We start from the raw sequence: 27,744 nt of genomic DNA, 5'->3' as shown, positions 1-27,744 counted from the left end.
TCCGACTTAGCACACCTCTCTGAGATGATTGGGCATCACTTAAGCACATTTCCCAGCATGCACCAAGACTATGAGAGAGTTGGTTAGTTTTGAACGGCGACTACAACTCCCGGCATGCCGCGCCTCGGCGGGGCGACTGCACGCCAGGCCAGCCCCGGCCGGGGCCTATCAGGGCAGGGTTGTGCCACCGCAGCCGGTGTGACGGAAGAAGCGGCGGCGGAGAAGGATGGAGGCGGTGGTGTTCATTTTTTCTCTCCTCGACTGCTGCGCGCTCATCTTCCTCTCCGTCTACTTCGTATCCTTGCCTGAGACGGGCGGAGGCGGGCGAGGCGGGCCAGGGAGGGAGCTGAGAGTGGCCTCTGGAGGGGACAGAGGCAGGTGCTTGTTAAGGAGGCGCTCGCCGGCAGGCGCGGGTTCCTGGGTGCCGCCTTGCCTGGGTGGCCGGTCGGACGACCGGGACCGGTGTGGTACCCAGGTCGGGAGCCAAGCCCCGCTCTGCCCTGCCCACGGTCCTAGCGGGCCTCTTCTGTGGCGCGCCCCGGGCGGGCCTGCAGCCCTCGTCCCCGCGACGCTTTGGCGCAGCCCGGCCTCCAGAAGGGGCGGGCTCTTGGCCTCCCTTTTGGCCCTTGGGAGAGAAGGGTCGCAGTTTTCCTCGTAGATCGCCTGGGTCGGCCCCTTCATCAGATGCCCGGAGTCTCGGGTCCCCAGCGCAGGGCCTCGCGGGCGGTCGCTTCCGGACAGTCCAGCGCGGCGTCTATTGAGGCGCTTGCCGCCGCTTGTCATTCTCGGGGCAACGCCCCTGCCCCTGTGCTTTGTTCTCGCGGTACTGCTGCTTGCGGGGCGTTTCGCATTCCCGGAGTCGCCTTATTGAAAACACAAGTGATTCCTTCACGAGTTTTGGGGAAGGATTTATTTCTAAAAGGCATCTGCAAGTGATTATTTTGGTTGCCCCTGGCGATTGCAGATCTATAGGTTCAATAAATGTTTCCGTGATTTAGTTCCCAGTCGTTCCTTAACTTTTACAATTTTCTGTGTCGGCCGATGTTTAAAACTTAAGTCTTTTACTAGTTGTTTGTGTTACCGTATTCAGACTGTTGTTCCAGGCCAATGCACGTTTGTATTATTGTAGCCGTTTGGCTACTACAATTCTTCCCTGCTCTTGAGGGAGCGTCTGTTCTTACTTCTGCCCAGTGTTTTAATACGCAGTCCTGTTGTAAGCAATTAGCTAGGGAAAACGCCTGAGAAACTGCATGCTATTTTCTTTCCTTGGAAATCACTTTTTGTTTGCCTGAACATGCTGGTTTGAGGATAGTTGAACAAGTTATTTTTTAAGTGTGGCTTTTTACTTTATCGTGGACAGGCAACTTCTTGCAGTGGAAAGGGACAAAATTTGGAATCAGAAAATCCTACTCAGCTAGCTACTTGCTGTGCATGTTATTTCACCTCTCAGCCTCAACTTTTAACAAATGTTAAGCACTTACCTGGCCCATAGCACATGCTCAGTAGGTAGTATCTCTCCCCCCACCCCTACCTCGATTAAGCAGCAGCTTACATCAGCTGATCATTTCTAATGAGAAGAACCCTGAGTTTTATTAAAAAGGTTTGGGGAACTGACTGAAAGAGCAGTATCACTTTCCTAAGTTTTGATGACCTATGTTGCTCTTGTAACACAAGGAACTGAAACTCAGAGATAAGGAAACTGGATTTCGCTTTTCTTGCAGTTAGGAAAACTAAGCTTGATAATTTAAAATAGCCTTGGTTGACACCAATTTATGTAGGCAGAAAAGTGGTAGGTGGAATAATTGATGTGGCTAGATATTAAGATATACATTCAAGGTGTGTTTTGATGAAATTCAGTATATTAATGCATTTTTAGGATACTTGCACTAGTTTAGTATTACAGATAAGATTGGAGAATGGTCAGTGTAGACTTTATATAGGATATTGGAGTTTTCCTGAACTTTGAACGGTGAATGAACCAACAGGAAATGGGTGGATACTCAAGATGCAGACACTCAAAAGAGCAAAGGGCCAGAGACAGGTATGCCCAAGACATTTATGAAGGATGAGGTTAATGACTAGACTGTCTGGAGCACATGGTTATTTGGGCCATAGGGTAGTGGGAAGTCAGATTGGAAAGGCAAAGTTAAAGGCAGGGTTAGATCAGGACTGGAGGGCTTGAATGTGGAATGAGGGCTTTCACTTTTTAGTCAGTAGGGAGCCATTGAAAATGCTTGAAATGAACATAGAGATGTATTAGGAAGATGAATCTGCAGGGTGGGTTGAAAACAGGAAAGATTGGAAAAAACTGTTTTAGGGGATAGGTTCATCTGGGTTTGAAAGAGTGTTGATTGTAGGAAGTTAAAAGGAGGGAATAACGTGTTATAGGAAGAAATGACTGATAGTACTGGTAATGTTTGATAATGAGAAACAGTATGCTGAGCCAGCTTTGTATATTTTGAGCCTGGCTGATCTTAAGATCATTGGCAGAAATAAAATGAATTGGAGAAGGAGCAATTTTGTGGAGAAAGTGGTGAGTTTGATGTTAGACATGAAGGGATGATGGGGGCTTATATATAGAAATATTTAGTATTTAATTGAGAACATTTCTTTTTACTTTTCAGACGTTAAAGAGAGCAGTATAATAAACCCCATGTTTCCATCAACCACCTTTAGTGATTTTCAACATTTTGCCATTCTTTTTTTTTTGAGTGCACGGTCTGGAAATCAAACCCAGATCTCACACGTGTAAGGCAATCATTCTGCCATTGAACCACTTGTGTACCTCTTTTGTCATTTCTTTTCATCTTTCCCTCAATTATATGGGGGAGTGGAAGAGCATTTTAAAGTAAATCCCACACATTGTAGCATGCATTCAAGACTAAATTTTTTTTTTGAGATTTAAAAAAATATATTTTTATTGACAAATCTTCACACACATGCGTTCCATATATGGTATGCAATCAGTGGTTCACAATATCATCACATAGTTGTGTATTCATCACCATGATTATTTTTTAGGACATTTGCATCACTCCAGAAAAAGAAATAAAAAGGAAAAAAGAAAAACTCATACATACCATACACCTTACCCCTTCCTCTCATTGACCACTCCAACTACCCAAATTATTTTACCCTTATCCCCCCTATTAATGATTTATTTTCATCGATATTTTTTTACTCATATGTCCATACCCTGAATAAAAGGAGCATCAGACACAAGGTTTACACAATCACACAGTCACATTGTAAAAGTTATATCTTTATACAATGTCTTCAAGAATCAAGGCTACTGGAACACAGCTCAACAGTTTCAGGTACTTCCCTCTAGCTACTCTAATACACCACAGATTAAAAAAGGATAGATATATAATGCATAAAAACAACCTCCAAGATAACCTCTCCACTCTGTTTGAAATCTCTCAGCCACTGAAATTTTATTTTGTCCCATTTCTCTCTTTGCCCTTTTGGTCAAGAAGGCTTTCCAAGACTTAATTTTTATGTCTCTGTCCTTAAATGTTTATTTGCGGGTTATATTTATATTATTATTTTTGCCTAATTGCAATATAATGCATATTTACTGTGAATGGTTTGGAAAATATAGAAAAGTATTAAGGAAAAAACATCATCTGTAATCAAACTTTTAAGACATAACCACTGCCAACATGTAAACTTACTGTATATCCTGTTTTTTAAAAATTTGTAGCTTAAGTCTTCAAATAACACTTTAGAGACACATCATAAACATTTTTTTGTACTTGAAATTCAGGCTTTTAACATTTGAACTTTGTATAGGTCTTCTTTTCTTTTTTTTATACCCATTGTTTTACCTTTGAGGAACTTAGAATGAATATTCTGGTATGGGTCAGGCTGGATTTGAGCTTAATAAGGGCATTATATTGTGAAAATCATTTGTTGAAAGAAAGATAAATGAGAGAATTGAGTTGTTTACTTAGTTACTATTTAAAAATCTGAAAATTCCTTATCTTAATCAACAGATAATTACATTGTCTGATTTAGAATGTGATTATATTAATGCTAGATCATGTTGCTCAAAATTAAACAAGGTAAGAGATTTCTTTGCTCAATTTCTGATATTGACATTAGTTCTTCATTTTCTGTATTAAAGTTTATTACAGATACCCAACATATATGATTCTTTTTTTCAAAAATTTTTATTGAGAAATCTTCACTGTATATTTGATTCTAAAGTACATGTTGTCTCTTACTGGAAATTTGGTAGAGCTACTGTGTTTTATAGTGCTTTAGATCGTGAAATCAATACTAGGAAGACCTGACTTGGAAATTTAGTTTTTTTTACTTGTTTTTTCTTTTCCCCTTCTCCAAAGGGACAGCTGCAATACTCAGAGTAGGCAAAAGTTCATTATGAGTGTAATTGTTTTTGTCGTTTGTGTCTAAACCCTCTCTTCCTAACTTATGGGAAAAACAACCTCAGTATTTTTTTTTAATTAAAGAAGACCTTCCCTGTGTGGCTGGCTGAGAAATGGAATTAATTCATCAATTTATTTTAAGGATATTTTGCCTTTAGTCAAATCAGTATTGTATATTGGTAAGAAAACTCTGAATTTCAGAGATTATTTAGTTACGTGGGAACCAATTGGTCATGATTCATTTTAGGAGATGCACAGACAGAAAGTTCATATAAAAATACAATACTGAGAAGTGTTTTTGACTTGACCTAAAAACGATTCCTGTGTATCTTCTTTATCCATCTTCCGTCTGCTTAAATTTCTCTAAGAAACTTAAGAAACTTAAGTAGCCTGTCAGGGAAGTCAAGTAACATTTAGAAAGTTAAAATTTCTAGTAAACTATATTTCCCTCATCTTTAGGAGCCTGATAGGTTTTTTTTAAGTCAGATGGATTGTATTTCTCTTTATGTTTCTTATTTTCTCAGTATTTTAGGTGCTTTGTTGATTTTCTTTTATAAAAATGAAAATTTATCCGCAAAAAAAGGATTACCTGGATTCTTCTATTGAGATAGTTACTCTGTGAATTTGAAGTTAAGCAATTTTGATTTTAATTTTTATGGAAGCTATACTTGATACAACTGAAGTCAAAGTTACCACAAAGCTTATAGTGAGAAGCAGCAGTCTCTTCTTGACCCCTTTAAATCCTACCTGTCTTGTTTTTTAGGCTCAATTGATTTCAACACTTCTGCTGTTAATTTTTTCTTTTATTTTTATGGTATTTATATCTTAAAAGTTTGCACTGCTGTTTATTGATTTAACAATTTTAAATGTTATCTGTTGATTTCCCAGTGTGGGAGAGAAAGATTTAAGTATCCTCTTCCTAAACATCTCCTCTCCTATCATTCTGTTTTCCTTTTTTGGCTAAATTAATATTCAGTGCTTACACCATTATGATGTAGTATTATAATATAAATTTTTTTATTGCTGGACTTCTTAGTAACAGTGCTCAAAATTTTCTTTCTTTCTTTCTTTTTTGGTTAGCTTTGTCTTTCCCAGTGTTAATAATTGCCAGATTTCTTAGTTTTCTATTTACCTGTTACTAAGTATTTTCAAATACATCTGTAAAGCCCTTCAATACTGTTTTCTGCTTCATCAAACATATTCAAATAATCTCATAATTAAGCTTTTTTCCAAGTAGTACTTTTCCTAGAGACCTCCAATCTTTCTGTCCTCTGTACTGATTGCTTTCTAGGCCTGGTTCATGGCTCTTATCCTGGGACTTCTGTTGTAGATCCCCTTATTCTTGGATCCCTTGTTTTCCTTTTTCTTGGCTTACTATCTCATTTTACTAGAGTAGCCTCTTGAGGTAAGATAAATGTGAATTAAACTTTTATTTATTTATTTATTTAACTTTTTTATTAATTAAAAAAATTAAACAAAACATTAAGATATCATTCCATTCTACATATACAATCAGTAATTCTTGTTGCATATTCATCATTTCTTAGAACATTTGCATCGATTTAGAAAAAGAAATAAAAAGACAACAGAAAAAGAAATAAAATGATAACAGAGAAGAAAAAAGATTATACACACCATACCCGTTACCCCTCACTTTCATTTACCACTAGCATTTCAAACTAAATTTATTTTAACATTTGTTCTCCCTATTATTTATTTTTATTCCATATGTTCTACTCTTCTGTTGATATAGTAGCTAAAAGGAGCATCAGACACAAGGTTTTCACATTCACAGAGTCTGTCTCATTGTGAAAGCTATATCATTGTTCAATCATCATCAAGAAACATGGCTACTGGAACACTGCTCTACATTTTCAGGCAGTTCCCTCCAGCCTCTCCGCTACATCTTGAACAACAAGGTGATATCTACTTAATGCATAAGAATAACCTCCAGGATAACCTCTCAACTCTGTTTGGAATCTCTCAGCCATTGACACTTCACTCTTCCTGAATTAAATTTTTAGACGTTGCATGTTGGGAAATGTCTTTCTCTTACCTTTGATTGATAGTTTGAGTACAGAATTCTAGATTAGAAGAAATTTTATTTTCAGAATTTTTAAAGATATTGTTTGATGGTCTTCTAACTTCCAGTGTGATTCAAGTTGGGAAGTCTGATGCTGTTTTGATTCCTTATCCTTTTTTATAGAATCTCTTTTTTTCCCCCCCTGTCTTTTCTATTAAGTTTTAGAATTTTTACCTCATCCTTGGAACTTTGGGATTTTGCAGTGGTGTGCTTTGGTTTCGGCATTTTTCTTTCATTGTTTTTGACATCCGATAGGTTCCTTCAATCTGAGAAATATTTTTGTATCCTTTCTTTGATAATGTCTTCCCCGTTTGTTTTCACTCTTCTCTTTCTACAACTTTCATTGGTTGGATAATTGATCTGCTGGATTAGATCTGCCTAACTTTTTTGTTTTAAGACTTCCTCAGCTTTGTCTTCTGAATTTTAAAGAAAATGTATCATTTATGCTGTATTTTTAATTTCAAAGAACTTTTCCCCCACTTGGTTCATATTTGACTCTCTTAGTCTCTAAGAATACTGATTAAAATATTTTTGAATTTCTCTTCCATTTTCTATATTATTTCTATTTCTTCCCAGTTCCTTTCCTTCCCCTCCCCCTGTTCATGTTATGGGTTTGAGGAAAGCTGTCATTTCATACTAAAGAAGAAGAATTAAAATGCTCATACAGAGGCTCTGAATGGGTGGTTCAGGCCTGTTGAATAACTTTACTATAGGGTAATTGGTATCTACTTGGACTTTTATTGGAGTGCCTGAAATGGCAGTTTTTTGGTTGATGTTTACGCCTAAGTGCCTGTGTTCTGAGGACAAGCTAAGGGAAGGGAACATGGCTTTGGAGGGAAGAGACTGAAAATAGGATTTGGTTGAAATTCAGTAAATCAAGCATGGTACAGTTAAGTGTTGCTTCCTGAAACTGTTGTTTGAGGTATGTGTCTGTGTAAACCAAAAATAACTGCAACCTGCAGTTAAAAATCCAAACTTGGAAGCTTTGGGTCTAATAGCATGGAGAATAGTAATAGTAACATTGGCTAACATCTAGGGTGCTTACTCCTCATGTGGCTTATGTATGTTATGTCTTCTAAATCTTTATACAACTTTGTGAGGTAGGTATTATTATTTCTATTTTTTCTTTCTATTATTTCTATTTTATAGATGAGAAAGCTTAGAGAGAATAGGTAACTTTTTCCAAGATTGCACAGGTAATAAAGACACTGCATGGTGGACTCCATTCCAGGTTTCTTTGACTTTGCTGTTTACACTTGTAGGCATTACAGTCAATTGGTTATACTTTTTTTTTTTTTAACTTTTGTTATTGTATGGTATAACATATAAACAAAGCAAAGAAATAAAAAAGCAATAGTTTTCAAAGCACTCTTCAAAAAATGGTTATAGGATAGATCCCAGAGTTTGTCATGGCTACCATATGATCCTTTCATATTTTTCCTTCTAGCTGCCCCAGAATATAGGAGGCTAGAGAACTTAAATACTTTTTATCATCACAATCTACTTTTTTTTCCTTCTTTTTTGTGAACAGTAATATATATACAAAAAGGTATAAATTTCAAAGCACAGCACCATAATTAGTTGTAGAACATATTTCAAACTTTGACATGGTGTGGTAGTTAGATTCAGTTGTCAACTTGGCCAGGTGAAGGCACCTAGTTCTGTTGCTGTGGACATGAGCCAATGGTACGTGAACCTCATCTGTTGCTCGTTACATCTGCAATCAGCTAAGAGGTGTGCCTGCTATAATGAATGGTGTTTGATTTAGTTGGCTGGTGCTTAAATGAGAGAGCTCAATGTAGCACAGCCCGAGCAGCTCAGCATACCTCATCTCAGCACTTGCAGCTCAGCCCAGGCCTTTGGCGATGCAGAAAGGAATCACCCTGGGGAAAGTTGTTGGGACCCAGAGGCCTGGAGAGAAGGCCAGCAGAGATCGTCCTATTGCTTCCCATGTAAGAAAGAACCTCAGCTGAAAGTTAGCTGCCTTTCCTCTGAAGAACTAATGAAATAAATCCCCTTTTATTAAAAGCCAATCCGTCTCTGGTGTGTTGCATTCCAGCAGCTAGCAAACTAGAGCAGATTTGGTACCAGAGAGTGGGGTGCTGCTGCAGTTTGCAAATACCAGATATGTTGGAATGTTTTTTTGGATGGCTAAGGGGAAGATTTTGGAGGAACTGTGAAGAGAATGATGGAAAACTCCTGGAGTGCTTGAAGAGACTGTTGGTGTAAACAGAACCACTGCCAATCTGGACAAAAGGGACAAATTGGAGTTTTCAGAGTAAGAACTATGGAAGCTCGGGTCTGAAGCCAAGAAACCTCGGCCAGGAGAGTGGACCCACCCATATGCATGGAGAGGGTGAGTTTACCCTGAAGGGTAAGGATGAGTCTCTCAACTTGTTGCAGTGGAAGAGTCTTGCAGCCTCAGGCCTTAGAGAAGGTACAGCACGCTCCTTGGGGGACTGGGGAGAGCCTGGCTGCCACCTCATGGAGTGGTTGAGCGTGTGCCCCGGAAATGGCAGAGAGCCCAGGGGTGGCCCCGATGCCTGGAGAGAATGGAGCTGAGAAAAAGATGGTCTCCTCATTGTCCCCCGAGGATGATTCAGAAAGAGGTGGGCCACTGCATAGGCCCTTGGAAAGGGTGGGACTGCCTCTTTCTAAAGCTGAAGGATGAATGACTTTCAGACCTTGAAATCTGATGGTGTTTGCCCTGCAGGTTTTACATCTGTGTTCCTTCCAATTTCTCCCTATGGAAATGAAAACCTGTGTCCTGTGAATATCTTCTTTTGCATATTGGCATCAGACAACTTGTTTTGAGATTCACAGGTCCACAGCCAGAAGAGAATTTTTTGCACCTCAATATTGTTTAAGGTGATGCATGCAGTTGCCGAGTTGACAAGGGGTGGACATGTGGTAGTTAGATTCAGTTGTCAGCTTGGCCAGGTGAAGGTACCTAGTTCTACTGCTGTGAACATGAGCCAATGGTACATGAACCTCATCTGTTGCTCATTACATCTGCAATCAGCTAAGAGGTGTGCCTGCTATAATGAATGGTGTTTGATTTAGTTGGCTGGTGCTTAAGTGAGAGAGCTCAATGTAGCACAGCCCGAGCAGTTCAGCATACTTCATCTCAGCACTTATGGCTCAGCCCAGGCCTTTGGCGATGCAGAAAGGAATCACCCTGGGGAAAGTTGTTGGAACCCAGAGACATGGAGAGAAGGCCAGCAGAGATTGTCCTGTAAGAAAATTACAAGAAAAGATTGTCAACGTAAGAAAAAACCTCAGATGAAAGTTAGCTGCCTTTCCTCTGAAGAACTAATGAAATAAATCCCCTTTTATTAGAAGCCAATCTGTCTCTGGTGTGTTGCATTCCGGCAGCTAGCAAACTAGAACACATGGGTTACAATTTCACACTTTTAGGTTTTTACTTTTAGTCGCTCTATAATAGTGGAGACTAAAAGAGATATCAACTTAATGATTCAGCAGTCATATTCATTTGTTAATTCCTATCTTCTATGTATAATTCTGCCATCACCTTTGATCTTTCCATGCCTCTCATTGGGGTTGTTTGGACTATGGCAATTCTGAATTTTTGATATTGAAGAGTCTGTCACTAATATGGGGTAGGGAGATGGAACTATTTGATGTTCTGGAGAGGCTGGACTGGGTTTCAGGACTTATCCTGACCAGGGACCCATCTGGAGGTTGTAGGTTTTTGGCAAGTTACTCTAGTGCCTGGAACCCTTGTGGAATCTTATAAATTGCCCTAGGTGTTCTTTAGAATTGGCTGGAATGGCTCTGGTTGGGTGTTGGCAGGTTATGATAGGTAGCAAGGTCTACCTGAAGCGTGCATAAGAGCAACCTCCAGGGTAGCTCTCGACTCTTTGAAATCTCTCTGCCACTGATGCTTTGTAAGTTACACTTCTTTTCCCCATTTTTGGTCAACAATGTAGTTGTTGATCCCACGGTGCCAGCTCTGAATTCATCCCTGGTAGCCCTCTTCCACGTTGCCAGGGAGACTTTTACCCCTGGATGTCATGTCCCACATAGTGGGGAGGGCAATGATTTCGCTTGCAGAGTTGGGCTTAGACTGAGGCCACATCTGAGCAACAGCAGAGTCCTCCAGAAGTAACTCTTAGGCATGCCTATGGGTAGTCTAAGCTTCTCCACTACCTACATAAGCTTCACAGGAGTAAACCTCATGATCGAGGGCATGGCCTATTGATTTGGGTATCCCTCAAGTGTGACACAGAATCAGGGGATTCCCTGATGGTAAGGTTTAATAGTTCCGTATTCTTTCTCCCCTCCCTCAGGGGACTTTGCCAATACTTTTTGATTATCTGCTTCAAATATTCTAGAAGTTGCCAGGCATTGCAATAATCTATGTAGGATTAAAGGACCTCTTTCCTATTCTGTGCTTCCTGTGTTTCAGTTGTTCAAATGAGCTATAGAGATAGGTTGAATTAGATTATGCACCACAGAAAATTTCAGTTCCAGATCAAATAGACCTTTCTTCCATTGGTTTCAAAGAATATGTGTGATTGTAAAACGTAGACACTGCCTTCCTTACCCCTATGATCTGAATTACTTTAACCCCAACCTGTTTGGCTTCATTTTATCTCTAAAAATCATATGTATATGTTTATATACATATAAAACAGCCTCTCAAAATCCAGAAATAATAATCACTACTCTGGACTTAATGTGTCTGCTCTAAAAGCTTACAATCTAGGCCCCTGTTTTCTTATAAGCATTTTCTAAAGCTGACCATACCACTGTTGTTTTTTGTTTCTGGCTTATTTTGTCTAACCAAACATCCCACATGTTCATTCACATTGTTGCATGCCTCACAACATTGTTCCTTTTGTAGCAGCCTTCTTTGTTTCTTATGATGTCTTTACATTTAAAGTCTATTTTGTCCGAGATTAGTGTAGCTACTCCAACTTTCTTTTGGTTACAACTTGCATGGAAAATATTTTTCCATTCTTTCACTTTCAATCTTTTTGTATCCTTTTGTGTCTAAAATGAATCTCTTGTAAGCAGCATATAGCTGGATTATGTTTCTTAATCCATTCTGCCTATCTGTCTTTTTTTTTGAACAATATAAGGGATTTACTATCTCACATAACAAAAAGTCCAAAAGTAAGCAATTGCAGGCTTCTTTCATTCAGCAGCACAGTAAAGGTGCTTTCTATCTGTACATCGTGGTATCCTCCATGTAATGGCTTTCATCTTTGTGCTTGTCTTTTTTTGTGGTTATTAGATGGCTGCTACTTCAAACATCTATATCACACATCTTCACTGAGAAGTAGAAAGGGGTCGAAACCCTATCTTGTATCCATTTTTTTAAGAGCAACAAAAAATTTCCCCAAAGCCCTTCAGACTTCCCATTTGTCTCAGCAGACCTTCATTAAATGGCCATAGATAAAGTAATTACCATCACTGGCTTATCTCTAATCAGCAGTCACTCTCTCTGGAACTAGGGAAGCACCCTATTCTACAGCACAAGGTCAAAGAAGGTCAACACTCAATACCAAAACAAAAATGAAACTCTGTCAACAATGAAAGTAGAAGAAAATAGCTTATGGCTAGGCAACTAACAGTCTTTAACAAACCCATTGATTTGAAATACAATCTTTCTCATACACAAAATTCCTATATATTATACTTGCTTTGTTTATTTTGAAGTTCTCTATTTTGTTCCATTTTGATCTACTCATATATAATTAGCAATTATGGAGTCATTATAGTCCTTTCTAATCACTGAACTTTATATTTTGTAGGGTTTTCTGAATTTGTTTTTCAAAGTCTGAAAAAAATTTTATTTTCTTTCACATTATTTGATAATTAAGGTTACTTCAATTTAATAAATCAATTGAGTTAAACTGAAATCTTTATAATACTGAACCTTTTTATGAAAGGGAAATAGTATGCCTCTACACTTAGTTTTCTTTTATGTAACTAAAGAGTTTCTGTAGTTTTTATTTCATGTTTTTAAGTATAAATTTGGCTCATTTTTATTAGAAGAGGTTGCCCTTCTTAATATGCCATATTTGTGGCAGAGAACCCAGTAAAAATACCTTGTTTGGTATTTCAATCATTCCCTTCTGCAGAGTTCCCTGTGAAATCCGTATATGCACAAGAGTAATAATTAAATGAGAAACAAAGTACAGCTTTAATAATCAAAGTATAATATGCCAGCATGCACAGTTCTCAACGAAAGCTGGATTGGAGATATCTGCTTAGGCTAGATCATTTAAGTTAAGTCTTGTCTTTTGCTTCTTCCCCTTCTCTATTTTACCTTCAAATCTCAAGAATGGGATTGGCATTGGAATATGATTATAAAGGCCAATCTGAATCAAACCATAAGCACCAGAAGAAAAAGGATGAGGCATTCACCAAAAGAGAATAAATTTGCCTCCGGTGTCTTACAGAACTAAGTTAGGATTAAGCAGATCTAAGTTCCCTGACCTGGCAACACTGCCTTAGAAGAGAGAGCAGAGAGGAGATGGACTGGCCTCCTTTCACAATGAATAAAAAAAAGTCCTAGCCTTATCACTACACAAGTAGCATAGATATATCCTAGAAGTGTAAGAGTAGTTAAAAAGAGACATACAACTTGAGCACTGACCCCAACCCACTGAGAAGATATAGCCCAATTAATAGCAATTTGACTAAAACAATTATCCATGCATCTTATTTAGGGGAATAGTAAATAAGGAAATAAATTTAAAGATGGAAGAACCTTCATCAGCACTTCCATGCACAGAAAAAGAAGTTGAAAATCAAGGTCATACAAAGAGCAAGAAGTATAAAAATCATTCCCAACATACCTTATGTTCTTTGGCGATGGAGTTGCTGAATTCACATTTAAACTAATACATTTACATTATATTTCACTTTATTACATTAAAGGAGCATTCAAGAATTGAAATCTATTAAAGTGAAATTAAGTTTTTAAGTTATTTAACCAGTCAGATATATAGAGTAATAATATGTATATGTAATGGATATATGAAATCCTTATACAGGTGTAAAAATTCTCAATAGAATTAAATTAAAAGTAACATTAAAAACCAAGTTCATTCAATTTGTTGTAATGTTTGCTTTTTTTGAATAATTAAACTGATACTTCACATTTGTTAATTCTAACACAAATGATTCTGGTTGACACATACTTTTCTTTATGGTAATTCAACAAGCCCTGAGTTTTGCTTCTCCATCTGGGTTAAATAAGTACACATCACTCTAAGTAAATAAAAGTGTTTAAAATAAGGGTCCTGTGTCTTGGTATCTGGCTCTTGGAAATAAGGTTTTAGTAAATTAAGATCAGTAAAGTGTATATAATGGTAGAATGTCCCATTATCTGCTTTAACTTGGTTTGTGCTAAACTGGTTTAAGAAAAAACCTTACTCGTGCTTAAAAGTGCATCTTTCATCATAAAATGTAACAATAGCTTATACTTACACAACCTTCCAACAGTGTAATAAATTATTGCTACTGAAATACTTTATACATGAATAATTTATCTCTTTACACTTTTGAAGTCTTGAATTTCAGTATGTTCTACAGCTTCTGTATCATCACTTGAAGGTTGCAGGCAGGCACTGAAGACACTTCAGCTGTTAATACTTTTTGTCCCCACGTTTGATAAGATACCTCTGATTAAGCCACCTGTAAATGTTGACTACTTAGATGCATGTTCTAAATATTGTTTTCCTGCAGACATCTGAGTAAGGAGACAAAATTTGTTGTCTTGAAGTTCATAGATGATGCCCTGATAATTTATCCTTAGAATGTCAATTTGCTTCTTGAATACTGTAGTCCAAAGTCTTTACAAATGAACTTCATGATATATAACTCATCCTTGAATCTTGCAGTATCTTTTGTAACTCTATCAATCCTTATCCTGCTCGAAACCCCATGTTTTCTAGCTTAGTAATATATCATCCATTTTCCACCTCCCCCTGTTCAATGAACTTGTATATACTACATACCATCTTATTATGGAGAAGCAAAAACAATGCCTCATCTGCTATTTCTTCCTTAATTCTATAAAGCTCCAGGTTTCTGGTCCTTTTTGGGTCGAGTCGGTCTTCCGGGTTTACCTCTGAGTGAGTTGGCCCACGTTGCTGCCATCCCCCACCCCCATGGCCCAGCCTTCTGTTGCTAGGAGACTGAGGAACTCACGCCCTTTTGCAAGTACGGGTGCAGGGTTGAACCCCGTGCGACGGCCAGTCCAGGGCCACCAAGCCCTTGGGCTGGAGAAGTGTCCAACAGTGGTTGCCACCAAACCCAGTCGGCGAAGCCCCATGCCGACCTTGGGGTGGGGGGCCCAATCTGCATCTTTTAATTGGTAAATTTAGTCCATTAACATTCAAAGTTAATGAAAAGGCATTTCTTGATTCTACCATTTTATCTCTTTTATTTTATTTGTCAGATCTATATATCCTTTTCTCTCTTTCTCTTTGTATTCTTTAAATTACCCTTAGTGGTACTCTTCAATTCTTTGCCCTCCTTCAGACCTCCCTCTCCTGTCTTTTTTTTTTTCAGCCGGCAGAACTCCTTTTACTATTTCTTGTGGAGCCGGTCTCTTGTTGACAAATTCTTTCAGGATTTCTTTGTGAAAATTTTAATCTCTTCTGCAGTTTTGAAGGACAGTTTGGCTGGGTACAGAATTCTTGGCTGGAAGTCTTTCTGTTTCAGAATCTTGAGTATATCATACCACTGCCTTCTTGCCTCCAGGTTGCCAGTTGAGTAGTCTGAACTCAAGTCTTATTTGATTTTCCTTGTATGTATGTAGATTGTTTTTCTCTTGCAGCTTTCAGGATTTTCTGCTTCTGTTCAACATTCAACAGACTGATTAGTATGTGCCTTGGGGAAGGCCTATTTGGATTTATTCAATGTTTGGAGTTCGTTGGGCTTTTTTGACTTGTATATTTATGTCCTTATGAGGGTTGGAAGCTTTCCCGCCATTATATCCTCAACTACTCTTCCTAGCCCTTTACTCCTCTCTTCTTCTGGGACACCAATGATTTCTTATGTTTGTGCGCTTTGTTTTGTCTATCATTTCCCTGAGTTCCCATTCAATTTTTTTCCATCTTTTTTGCCATTTGCTATTTTGAGTCTTTGAAGTCAATTATCCTGTCTTCTATATCACTTATTCTTCCTTCTGTCTCTTCAAATCTGGATTATACTTTTTAAAAAGCATACTACTTGTTGGAAATTTCCAGTTGATTGCAAATTAAGTGTATGGCCCAGATAATCACTGCTTCTTTGTTTACAAGAAAGGTATTTGAAATTTAAATGCAAGATATCTGGGGCCAGTCTGTTTGTTTTATGCTGTATTGCCCTGCCACTAAGTAGCTATGTGACCTTGGGCAAGTTACTTAACCTTTTTGAGTTTATTCTCCTTATTTGTGAAAGTGGGGAGTGCCATTGTCCAGCTCAATAAATATTAGCTATTAGCTTCCATTAAAAGAAAATTAGGTACCAGATAGGAGAGAAAGACTATTGGTGACTTGAGCATCCTGACACAATAGTTGTTGATTCCTGAGAACTAGAAAAAATTACAGAGTAATTGAAAGGACCGTGGCTGACCACATGAGTCACACTATAAAGCCAATGCTAGGATTCTGGCATCCTGGTTCATTATCATATTTGTTCAACTTTGAGCTGTTATTATAAGCTTTTAAAACCCTTTATTACTATTTTTTTCTACATGTGAAGCCATTTTCCTCTTAAGGATTCTGGAAATTAGAAATGTTTAAAGTTGATATTCTGACTTGAGAGGCAGCACATGTGGATTTCCACCATCCCAAATTGGAGTAAAAGGTGTTAGCACAGGTGTTGGATTAGAAAGTGAATAATACTCTGTTCCCCTCATCATTATTCAAAGCCTGCTGAGTTAATGAATCTAAACTTTTGTTTGGGATAAAGTATAATTAATATTTAAGGCTTTATTTCTAAGTTGTACCTAGATGTATTTGCATGGGGTAAGCAGTTATACCAATATTCAAATCTGGGACTTGTGACTCTAAAAATAATCTTGGAACAGTAGCTTGTAAGATCTATGTATGTTCATTGATTTAGCTTCAGAAAACATGTGCAGTCAGGAAGGACCCAGCAGTGGAGATGTAACACGGTGTTCTTCCCTTGCAGTGGGTAATTCCAGAGTTGATTGGCCATACCATTGTCACCGTATTAATGCTCGTTTCATTGCACTGGTTTATCTTTCTTCTCAACTTGCCTGTTGCCACGTGGAATATTTATCGGTAAGTACGGTTTGTGTTAGAGCAGTTTTTTTTTTTAATATCCTTCTCTTCTCACTAAAATATGTGGCAATAATACAACAGATGTCAGGAGAATGCTTCATTAAATCAGCATAAATTTTTGTTCACTCTGGTATACTGGAGAAGAGGCCATGTGCATGTCTCAGTCTTGTATTAAAAACATGAATTTACAAGTGTAAATTAAAAAAATTGTTTTGTTGTGATATCTGAAAACTTAAAAGATTTGTTTTTTTCAGGTTTTGAATATCTTTTTTCCTTAAACCGTGATCAAAAACCTGAGAATGTAATGTAAGGTAGTTACTATGTATATCTGCAGTTTTTAATTAGCATGTGCTTGGACTGCTCCAAAGAAAATTACACTTTAAGACCTGCAAATTACCAAAACTTTTACTTAAACTTAGGAAGTTTGTTCAAAGTAGCTCAGTGGAAGCACTTATTGGATATATTTTTATAGTCGGGCAGTTGGAATAGTGTATTTTATGTGAAGAACTGTGGAATAATCTTGACAAGCCTGAAATTATTTTTACGTTACTAGGTAGGTTTTATTTTTAATTTTATTTGTATCTAGGTTTTTTGGGTAAAATCATTCGTCAGGTGATTTTTAAGTGTGTGTGTGTGTGTTTAATGTAGTTTTATTGAGATCAATAGTGTTCACACTCCATACAAACCATCCAAAGTATACAGTCAGTGGCTCGCAGTATCATCACACAGTTGTGCATACTACCCCATGATCAATTTTAGAACATTTTCATTTTTCCAGAAAAGAAGTAAATATAAAAAAGGAAACACAAATCCTCCCATACCTTTATCTCCCCCTATTATTGACCCATAGTATTGGTGTAGTACATCTTTTACTGTTGATGAAAGAGTATTAAAATATTACTGTTAACTGTAGTTCGCAATAAGTACAATTTTTCTCATTTACCCCTCTATTATTAACGTCCTGTAATAGTGTCATACATTTGTTCTAGTTCATGGAAATAACTTTAAATAATATTTCTACAGTTAATCATGGACATTGCCCACCACAAATTTCACTGTGTTATACATTCCCATGTTTTACCTCTAACTTTCTTTCTGGTGACATACATGACTGTAAACTTTCTCTTTCCATCACATTCACACCTAAGTGTATTTTTTTCAAAGTGCAGTTAGAATAAGAAGGACATAGAAAAAAAATTAAGGAGGTTGGGAGGAGGATATGACCACAGAAAAAGATAATGGAAGGCTGTAGAGATAATAGAGTGAGTGGATTTGGGAGAATGATTTTATAAAGATCATGAAACTAGAACCTGAGCTAGGCAAAAGTTTTTTCATCTTTCTCCTTCATTTTCAGTCCAGTTAACTAACACTAACCTGAGCTCCACTAGAAAAAAAAACTCCTTGCATTTTTGGTGAGATTCTAATTCCATAGATTTTTTAACGTGGGCAGGCACTGGAAAACAAACCCAGGTCACTGGCGTGGCAGGTGAGAACTGTGCCTGCTGAGCCACCATGGTCCGCCATGCAGATTTTTAACACAACAAAGTGTCCCTGTGGTCCAATAACGAAAACACAAATTTGGGAGTGTTCTGAGACATTGGATTGAAATGATATGCCAGACTACACCATCACTCATCTCTGCTAGAAATGAAAATGCAATGGAGAAGAGAGAGCTTTGGCATGACTTCTTTGTGGAAGACTATGGTAGAAGGCTCTGTGAAGTTTTTTGGGGGCATTCAAGTCCAAAGACTCCTTTTTCCTCTTAGAGAATGAAGACAAAGAACATATATATTTATTTCTCTGAGAACTGTGGTAAAATTTGACTGTCTGCTGGTCACAAATTTACCTCCTATTTTAAAAGGTTAAAAAATAACAGATTAGGGGATGCAAGGTTAGATCAGTGGTAGAATTCTCACCTGCCATGTGTGAGACCTGGGTTCGATTCTTGGCTCATGTACTTCCCCCAAAATAAAGCAAACGAGCAAGCAAACAAACAAAACAAACAAAAATTCAACAAATGGTGCTGCAATAATGGGATACTCACATGGAAAAAGAATGAAGTGTGACCCTGCTATGCAGCATACAAAAAAAAAAATTGCTCGTTTCATCTTTTCCAACCATTGTACTTTACGTTATTGGGGATAAAGACATAGACTAACATGAACTCTACTGACAGGACAAAGAGGTTAAAATTAAATAACAAAATATGCTCATTAAATAAGGGGTCTCCTAAAGCAATAAAAGAAATATTTCAGTATTAAAATTACTTAGTATTACTTAATTACTATTACTATATGAGGATACTAAGGATTGTATGGGTTGGGAAGAGAGTTGGATTACTGTGGACTGGGAAAGTTTCAAGGAGGTGTGGTGTCTGAACATTATGGATGAGGTTTGACAGGGAGGAATGGGGAGAGCCTTCTCCAGTGTGGGAAAGATAAGGGGAAAGAGGGGAAAAAGGAGGCTTGAGCAGAAACCCAGGTATATTTAAGGATCAGTTAGGTTGAAATCATGTTGATAAGAGAGGAGTAATAGACAAAGCTGGAAAAGTTTGATTGGGATAGGTCAGAGAGCCTTGAATGCTGGTCCAAGGTATTTATATATAAATATGAATACTTGTACTTTATAAGTTAAAAAAAAGTTTTATTGAGATATAATTACATACCTTAAAGTTCACCCATTTAAAGTATATTCAGTGTATCTTTAGTTTATTCACAGATGCATGCAACCATCACCATACCAGTTTTAGAACATATTCATCATCTCAAAAAGAAAACCTGTACATATTAGCAGACACTCCTTATCTCCTCCATCCATAAGCAACCCCCTAGCTACTTTCTGTCTCTGTAGATTTATCTGTTCAGACAGACATATCATATAAAAGGGATCATACAATATGTAGTCTTTTACAACTGGCTTCTTTCACTTAGCATAATGTTTTCAGTGTTCATCCATGTGGTAGCATGTGTCAGAACTTGATTCCTTTTAAGGTTGAATAATATTCTATTTTATGGATTTACCACATTTTATTTATGTATACATTAGTTGATGGACATTTAGGCTGTTTCTATTTTTTGGCTGTTGTGAGTAATGCTTCTGTGAATATTCATTTGCAGGTTTTTGCGTGTATATATGTTTTCATTTTGTGGGGGTGGATATCTAGGAGTGGAATTCCTGGATCATATGGTAACTATGTTTAACTTTTTGAGGAATTGTGGGAGTCTTTTCCAAAGTGGGTACACTGGTTTATGTTCCTGCCAATTGTGTATGAAGGCCTGGTTCCAACTCTCCACATCCCCGTCAATATTTGTTATTGTCTGTCGTTTTTTATTACAGCCATCCTAGTGGGTTTAATATAGTCTCATTGTGGTTTCAATTTCAATTTGCATCTCCCTAATGGCTAATGATGTGGAACATTTTAAATGTGTTTATTAGCAATTCATTTATCTTCTTTGTTTTATATGTTTTTGAGCAACTAAGTTCATGTGAAATAAATTATGTTTTGGGAAATTGTTTCTGGATGCATTATATAGTATTGATTGATGGGAAAGAACTAGGAGGTGGGGATGAGAGAATATAGTGCTGGAACAGAGTTATGATAGTAGGAATGAAAAAGAGACTCTATAAGCGGTGATTGGAAGGAAGAATGGGCAAAATTTTGATGGACTATGAAGGATGAGAAAGAAGTCAGAACCCAGCAAAAGAAAGTTTTTAAGGACCACCAAGAAAATGATGAAACTCTTATTGCGTACCCTGGAAGTCAGAGCAGTTAAGCCTCTTTGAGACTGTATGAATTGAGATGTTATCTAGATATTCACATGGAAAACACCCTCTATTTAGTTTTAGATGGGCTGTTAGGACTTGGGGAGAAGCTAAGATCAATGATTTGTAGTATTCACACAAATCACAAATCATAGAGGAATTCACAGAAGTGATTATTGAGAAACTGAGTGTGTGGCAAGAGTTAGGAACCCAGGGGTGCAGTATGCACTTGGACATGAGAGCCAGCACACATCCGTGAGGTTAGGAGATGTGTGTCACAAAAATGGCACAGTCTGGGTGTTGAAACCTAGACACACAAACTCATTGCTCCTTTGAAAAGAATCCAGTATCCTTGTAAAAGGAATCATTTGGGGAAGGAAAATACTATCATGTGTTACTATTATACACACAATAATATTAAGTAAATGGATGAAAAATGTTAAAGACTATCTGAAAAGCACAAGATTCCACAGTGTGTTATACATGGTATCTTCGAGAGTAAAAAAAAATTTTAGTCTATTTTGAGTTGGAAACACTGAGTTGAATTACCCTAAACTTGGAACTAGGCACATGCTTACAGCACCTTCTATACTCTGCATTGATTTGTACCCCTATTCCTATTCCTCACCACTTAAGCAGTTTTTTTTGGGGGGGTGGTGCATGGTCCAGGAATCAAACCCAGGTCTCCGGCATGAAAGGTAGGCATTCCAACCCCTGACCTACCCATGTATTCCTCACCACTTTAAAAAGTCCATTTCTTATTTGTCCCAGTTACTTAATAATATTTTGTATTTAGTCTATATTTTTTCTAAGAGTTACATAAAGTTAGGCTTTGTTCTTTGAGTCTGGACCTTCTGTTGACTTTCTCAACTGAAGTGGAGTTTTATTTTACTAATGTAGCATCTATTTTAAATTTCTGTTCTGCCTTTTTTACATTACTATTTTGAGATAGGTGCCATTTATGAACCTTGAAGATTGAGAACATATTATGTATCAGCATGAGCACTAAATACGATTGCTTTGGGCTTAGACTCTCCCTCTCTTTTTAAAATTGTCACCTATGAAATGGGAGTAATTATTTGACACTATTCTAGTAAGGATATTATGACAGAGAAGCAATTACATTGAATCAATTTAGAACTTTTTATGTAAAGTTTCTAAGAACTTGACAAAATTGGGTTTTTTTGGAGCCTCTTTTCACCTATGTCTAATGGAAAATAGGTAGAGGTATTACCGTTTCAGTAGTTTTCAATAGAAGTTGGGAAAAAGGGTCTCAGTGCATAAACATCTTTCTCTAGATGTTACTATATTTTCTTCAGAAGGCAGAACATTACACCAAAAATTACAGTACTGTATCTTCCAAAGGAAAAATTAGTGATGGCCCATGACATCACTATATTACTCTGTCCATATCTGGTCTGAATGTAAGGTTGCTGTGGGTGGTTCAACTTTAAAGGTTGTGATTATTGGCTATTTATTTATTTTGTATATATTTTTCTTTTTTTATTAATTTTTAAATTAAAAAAATATATAACAACAAACATACATTCTTAACTTATGATCATTCCGTTCTACATATATAATCAGAAATTCACAATATCATCACATAGTTGCATATTCATCATCATGATCATTTCTTAGAACATTTGCATCAATTCAGAAAAAGAAATAAAATAACAACAGAAAAAAATTCATACATACCATACCCGTTACCCCTCCCTTTCATTGATCACTAGCATTTCAGCCTAAATTTATTTTAACATTTATTTGTTCTCCCTATTATTTATTTTAATTCCATATGTTTAACTCATCTGTTGATAAGGTAGATAAAAGGAACATCAGACACAAGGTTTTCACAGTCACATAGTCACATTGTGAAAGCTATATCATTATCAATCATCTTCAAGAAACGTGGCTGCTGGAACACAGCTCTACATTTTCAGGCAATTTCCTCCAGCCTCTCCATTACTCCTGACTAACAAGGTGATATCTATTTAATGCATAAGAATAACTTCCAGGATAACCTCTCGATTCTGTTTGGAATCTCTCAGCCATTGACACTTTATTTTGTCTCATTTCACTCTTCCCCCTTTTGGTCAAGAAGGTTTTCTCAATCCCCTGATGCTGAGTCTCAGCTCATTCTACGATTTCTGTCCCACATTGCCAGGAAGGTCCACACCCCTGGGAGTCATGTTCCATGTAGACAGGGGGAGGACAGTGAGTTTGCTTGTTGTGTTGGCTGGAGAGAGAGGCCATATCTGAGCAACAAAAGAGGTTCTCTCGGGGGGTGATTCTTAGGCCTAATTTTAAGTAGGTTTGACCTATCTTTTGTCGGGTTACGTTTCATATGAACAAACCCCAAGATTGGGGGCTCATTGGCTATTTATTTTTTAAAAATATTTATGCTGATGATTTTCTTCTAATATGTTTGCATCCTATAATTTTCCCAGGTTCATTATGGTACCAAGTGGTAACATGGGAGTATTTGATCCAACAGAAATACACAATCGAGGGCAACTGAAGTCACACATGAAAGAAGCCATGATCAAGCTTGGTTTTCACTTGCTCTGTTTCTTCATGTATTTGTATAGGTGAGTTTAAAGTTCTCAAACCATTTTATTGGAGGCCATGTCTTCTTTTGATGAGAATTACTGTACTATAGAATTTTGCATTGATTTTGCAGAGCCTTTGGGGTTATGGGAATTTCTTGTGGCTCTGCAGATTTTTCAGGTATGTCATTGAGTCAGCATTATATCTGACCTGCCAGATAATTGCTCTGTAGTATTTTAGTTATTCCTTAGCTGTTGAAGCTATCAACATACTTAAATCTGTCTTTGATATTCTTTTCCTGCTTTGATATTCAGCTGGGAGGTTTCACTACCCATTATAAGTATTAAAATATGTATCCCCCAAGATTTTTCTCCTTGTGAGTCTCCAGGTAATCTGAACACAGGAAGTAGCTGTCTACAACTTACAGCTAAGTTGGGCCAATCTTTCTTGGCAGTAAGGAATTTGGGTGTGCTGCCAGTTCCCAAGCATGCTCAGTACTCTGCTGTCGTAGAACTATGTCAGACTTCCAGTTATAATGGATTGAAAGAATTAGTGTGAAGAATTGGATCTCAGGCATTGGAAGCCTGATATGGTCTGGTTTAAAACTTAAATTCATTTCTTTACGGTTTTTGTTATTATTTCCTTATACTTTAATACTTCACCCATCATAGAGCAGTAGTATAGAACACTGGAGAAAACAAATCATCATAAGCATGATTTGATTATGCCTTTAAGAGGCTAGCATCAGGCTTAACCACTGTATCAAAGCTTAATTAGATCATTCCTATTTTTTTTCTGCTAGGTAAATTTTATTTTTTTCACAGAGGCATAAGTATTATTAGGAAAAACTTGTACTGAACCAAAACTTCTGCCACTCAGAAGATTCCTAATGATTGGAAATTGTATAATAGTTTTTTTAAATTGCTATTTTTCTGAATAGTTTAGAAGTCAGTTGTTTTACCCTTTATTTTGCTAATTCCAGACTCCAGCATGGATTAGATGTAAATTAGAGTTCAGATGGTTTCCGTTTCACCATTCATCTTATTTGCTTTTCTTTTTTATTTTAATATTTTATTGAGAAATATTCAGACACATACAGTCCATAAATGTTATCATGGTGATGAATATACAACTATGTGATGATATTGTGAAACATTGATTTTTTTTGTTGTTATTTATTTTTAAACTTTTTTTATTAATAAAAAAAATTAACATAACATTTAGATATCATTGCATTCTACATATACAATCAATAATTCTTAATATCATCACATAGTTGCATATTCATCATTTCTTAGTACATTTGCATCGATTTAGAAAAAGAAATAAAAAGACAACCGAAAAAGAAATAAAATGATAATAGAGAAAAAAAAACTATACGTACCATACCCCTTACCCCTCGCTTTCATTTACCACTATGAAACATTGATTTTATAACATTTTTAGAAGAGTTGGATCACTCCAGAAAAAGAAAAAAAAAAAAAAACTCATCCCGTACCCCTCACCCTCACTCTCATTGACCACAGATATTTCCATGTACCCAATTTATTTTACCCCTTTTCTCCCCTATTATTTATCTACTTATTTATTGTCCATAATTTTTACTCATCTGTCCATACTCTGGATAAAAGGAGCATCAGACAAAAGGTTTTCATAATCCCACAGTCACATTGTAAAAGTTATATTGTTATACAATCATCTTCAAGAATCAAGGCTACTGGAACATAGCTCAACAGTTTTAGGTACTTCCCTCTAGTCACTCCAATACACCATACACTAAAAAGGGATATTCTGTATAATGCATAAGCATAATATCCAGGATAACCCCTTGACTCTGTTTGAAATCTCTCAGCAATGAAACTTTATTTTGTCTCATTTTTCTCTTCCCCCTTTTGGTCAAGAAGGCTTTCTCAATCCCATGATGCCAGGTCCTGGCTCATCCCAGGAGTTGTGCCCTATATTGCCAGGGAGATTTATACATCTGGGAGTCATGTCCCATGTAGGGGAGAGGGCAGTGAGTTCACCTGCCGAGTTGGCTTAGAAAAGCCACATCAGAGCAGCAAAAGAGGTTCTCTAGGGGGTGACTCTTAAGTATAATTTTAAGTAGACTTATGTGCTTAATTTTTAATCCAGGTATTAGAGGTGAGAAATAAAGAGCAAAACTTAATAGTAAGAACATGATAATACACATATTCTCATTTTTATTACTTTTTTAATAAATGAGACTATGTGCAGGTCTCTTTTACTGTCTTATATGTTCCTTTCTTTTTCTTTCTTTCTGAAGAGATAAAGATCAAGCTGGAATCAGCTTAGTTCACAGTTATTCTTTTTTCATTCTTTTTTCTGTTGGAGAGTAAACTAGATTGGGGCATTCTTTGGGTCTTGACGATGGGCTTTCTGGGGCAGTGCTGAGAGTACAGCCAACATAGTCACATATGGAGAGGTAAAAGTAGGATTAAGGAGCATTGTCTTGCTTAGTAGACTTGAAGATTTAGGATTTAAAAATGCATAAGAATTTCTCAGTTATCAGTTTTTAAATCAATTTAAAGTAATGGGGAAGATGGACTGAAGGAACGGTCAGGATTGGAGGAATCAGGAGGCATTTTGAGTGCAGATCAACTAAATTGAAGATAGGCAACCCTTGGCTGCATGCATTACTTTGCTTTCTTTCCCTTGATCTTCCTTGCCCCCTTCCCTCTTCTTGTCATTGATAGCCACATTGCTGTTATCTTATACCTGGGCATCACTCCTAACTAGAGGGGTCAGCATGAAAGAGTAGTCTCAGAAGATGTCTTTGGAGCACTTTTCTCTTGGCTTTTGGTTAGTGTTGTTAAAAAGTGGTTTCATTATCAAATCATCAGCTTTTTTTTGGGTGCATGGTCTAGGAATTGAACTGGGTCTCCCACATGAAAAGCAGACATTTTACCACTGAACCACCTGTATACCACCATCAGCTTTTTAATGCAGGGATTTTATGATGCTTCTCTTTGTATCACCCACCACTTCTTCCATGGTGTCTGGCACATAGCAGAGGTTCAGCATTTGTTAAAAAAAAAAAAGGGGGGGGGATGCTCATCTTGAATTCACCAATATGAAATAATTAGACTAAGCAAGCTCACAGAGTGAGAATCTAGAATATAGGTTACCAGGGGATAGGGTGGGAAGTTAATTCTTAAACTGAGCAGTTTTATTTGGTCTGATTGTAAAGTTTTGGTAATGATGATGGTGAAGGGGAAATGGAGTTGTATATTTGAATGTGTTTAAAAGGGGTAATTTTAGTTTGTATATATGTTAGAATAAAAATTAAAACAACATAGGACTGTATAACACAAAGAACTACCCCTCCCCCCCCTCCCCCCCAAAAATAAAAGCTCAGCTTTAGAGAACGGTGGAATTTACGCCTTTGGTGTTTTGGTTAAGTGCTGTCCTAGTGGAATCTGGCCCCTGTCCCTTACTGAGTGACCTTGAACAAGTTTCTTAACTTCTCTGCATCTCAGTTTCCTCATCTGAAAGTAGGATATTGATAGTTCCTACTTCATCAAATAGTGGACTAAATGAGATAATGTGTGTGAAGATATTCAAAAGCATTAGGTACCTCCATTAATCTGTGCTGTGTATAGAGTTCACTTAGTATTGGTTAAATTTTGACAACTAATCATTTATACCATTAGTAATATAAGGGTATTTCTGCATATTTTAATTATTTGATCTCAGCAAAGCAAGGCTGATCCCAGTATTTAAAAGGAAATGTTTGTTTTTTTATTGCTGTTTAACTGTTATGGTTTAATAGAGTACTTACTTTTGTGTCAGACACTGTGTAAAAGCTGATGGTTTGGTAATAGCAGCTCTTGGGGTATGGTACTGGGTCTGCATGTGATGATGTCTAGATCCTGCTCACTTCTCAGAGGAACTCACAATCCAGTTGTAGACAACAGCATGTAAGCCAAAGCTTGCAGGAAGGTGGCTTTCTTATGGAAGGAGGGTGTGCCACTTCTCTGGGCTAAGAGGCCAGTTTCCAAAAGGAGAGGAGCTGTAGATCCAAATTGTGACCTTCACATATTTACAGAGGCTTAAAGATTTATGGGGCTGTCAGCTAAAAGTCTTTTACAACCCTTACTGGGTTGAAGGGGGTGGAATGAGGAGGAGGGATCCCAGCATGAGGACGAGGGATTCCAGTCATGGGGATAGCATATGCAAAGATCTGGGTAGAGAATGAAAGTGTTTTTCTGAACATAGCTTATTTTTTCTAAACTGTAGCCCAACATTGGTTTTAGGTTACCCTTTACCTTCATTCCTCTTATTATACTTATTTAATGAAGATATTTTTCATGGAATTGAGAGGCTCTGATATATTTTTTTCTTTTGGTATAGGTCTTTTACTAAAGTTAATGTTTCTTGCTGAGCCTTAAGGTTACAAGTCTGGATGGACCAGGCACTGTAGGAACATTCCTAGGAAAACATTAGTAACATTAATTTCTTCTCTTCACAGTATGATTTTAGCTTTGATAAATGACTGAAGCTGGAGAAGCCACGGTTGAAGTCAACCTACACTACAGTGCACAGTTAAGGAGCCAGAGACTACTTAAATCATCCTTAGAACCGTGACCATAGCAGTATATTTTTCCTCTTTGAACAAAAAACTATTTTTGCTGTATTTTTACCATATAAAGTATTTAAAAAACATGAA

General features: G+C 37.2%; 1 protein-coding gene and 1 pseudogene across 3 annotated transcripts; one reads left to right on the top strand and one right to left on the bottom strand.

Annotated features, from left to right (window-relative positions):
- Positions 1–124: 124 nt before the first annotated feature.
- On the top strand, positions 125–27,744 carry CNIH4 (cornichon family member 4). Of its 3 annotated transcripts, XM_077149134.1 has the most exons (5): positions 131–295; positions 3,999–4,067; positions 16,633–16,745; positions 22,958–23,098; positions 27,547–27,744. In XM_077149134.1, exons 1-5 carry the CDS (start codon positions 227–229, stop codon positions 27,572–27,574), a joined length of 420 nt encoding a protein of 139 aa, XP_077005249.1. In that variant the 5' UTR covers positions 131–226; the 3' UTR covers positions 27,575–27,744. The 3 variants fall into 3 exon arrangements, with proteins under 3 accessions (XP_077005251.1, XP_077005249.1, XP_077005250.1); XM_077149136.1 differs by lacking the exon at positions 27,547–27,744 and having other exon boundaries at positions 125–295; positions 23,005–23,098; XM_077149135.1 differs by lacking the exons at positions 131–295; positions 3,999–4,067 and adding an exon at positions 14,556–14,827.
- On the bottom strand, positions 13,976–14,785 carry LOC143654288 (trafficking protein particle complex subunit 6B pseudogene; annotated as a pseudogene).

This window comes from Tamandua tetradactyla, chromosome 2 (assembly GCF_023851605.1).
Source record: "Tamandua tetradactyla isolate mTamTet1 chromosome 2, mTamTet1.pri, whole genome shotgun sequence".
In the NCBI taxonomy this organism is placed as follows: domain Eukaryota; kingdom Metazoa; phylum Chordata; class Mammalia; order Pilosa; family Myrmecophagidae; genus Tamandua; species Tamandua tetradactyla.
The sequence above is the reverse complement of the archived record's forward strand: the minus strand, read 5'-3'. Positions and strand labels throughout refer to the sequence as shown.

Excerpts from the sequence above, each read along its gene's own strand:
- CNIH4 (XM_077149134.1), top strand. The coding sequence starts at position 227 with ATGGAGGCGGTGGTGTTCATTTTTTCTCTCCTCGACTGCTGCGCGCTC. Across the intron at positions 296-3,998 it reads TCTTCCTCTCCGTCTACTTC|ATAATTACATTGTCTGATTT; the intron begins GTATCCTTGCCT and ends CTTAATCAACAG. Across the intron at positions 4,068-16,632 it reads GTTGCTCAAAATTAAACAAG|TGGGTAATTCCAGAGTTGAT; the intron begins GTAAGAGATTTC and ends CTTCCCTTGCAG.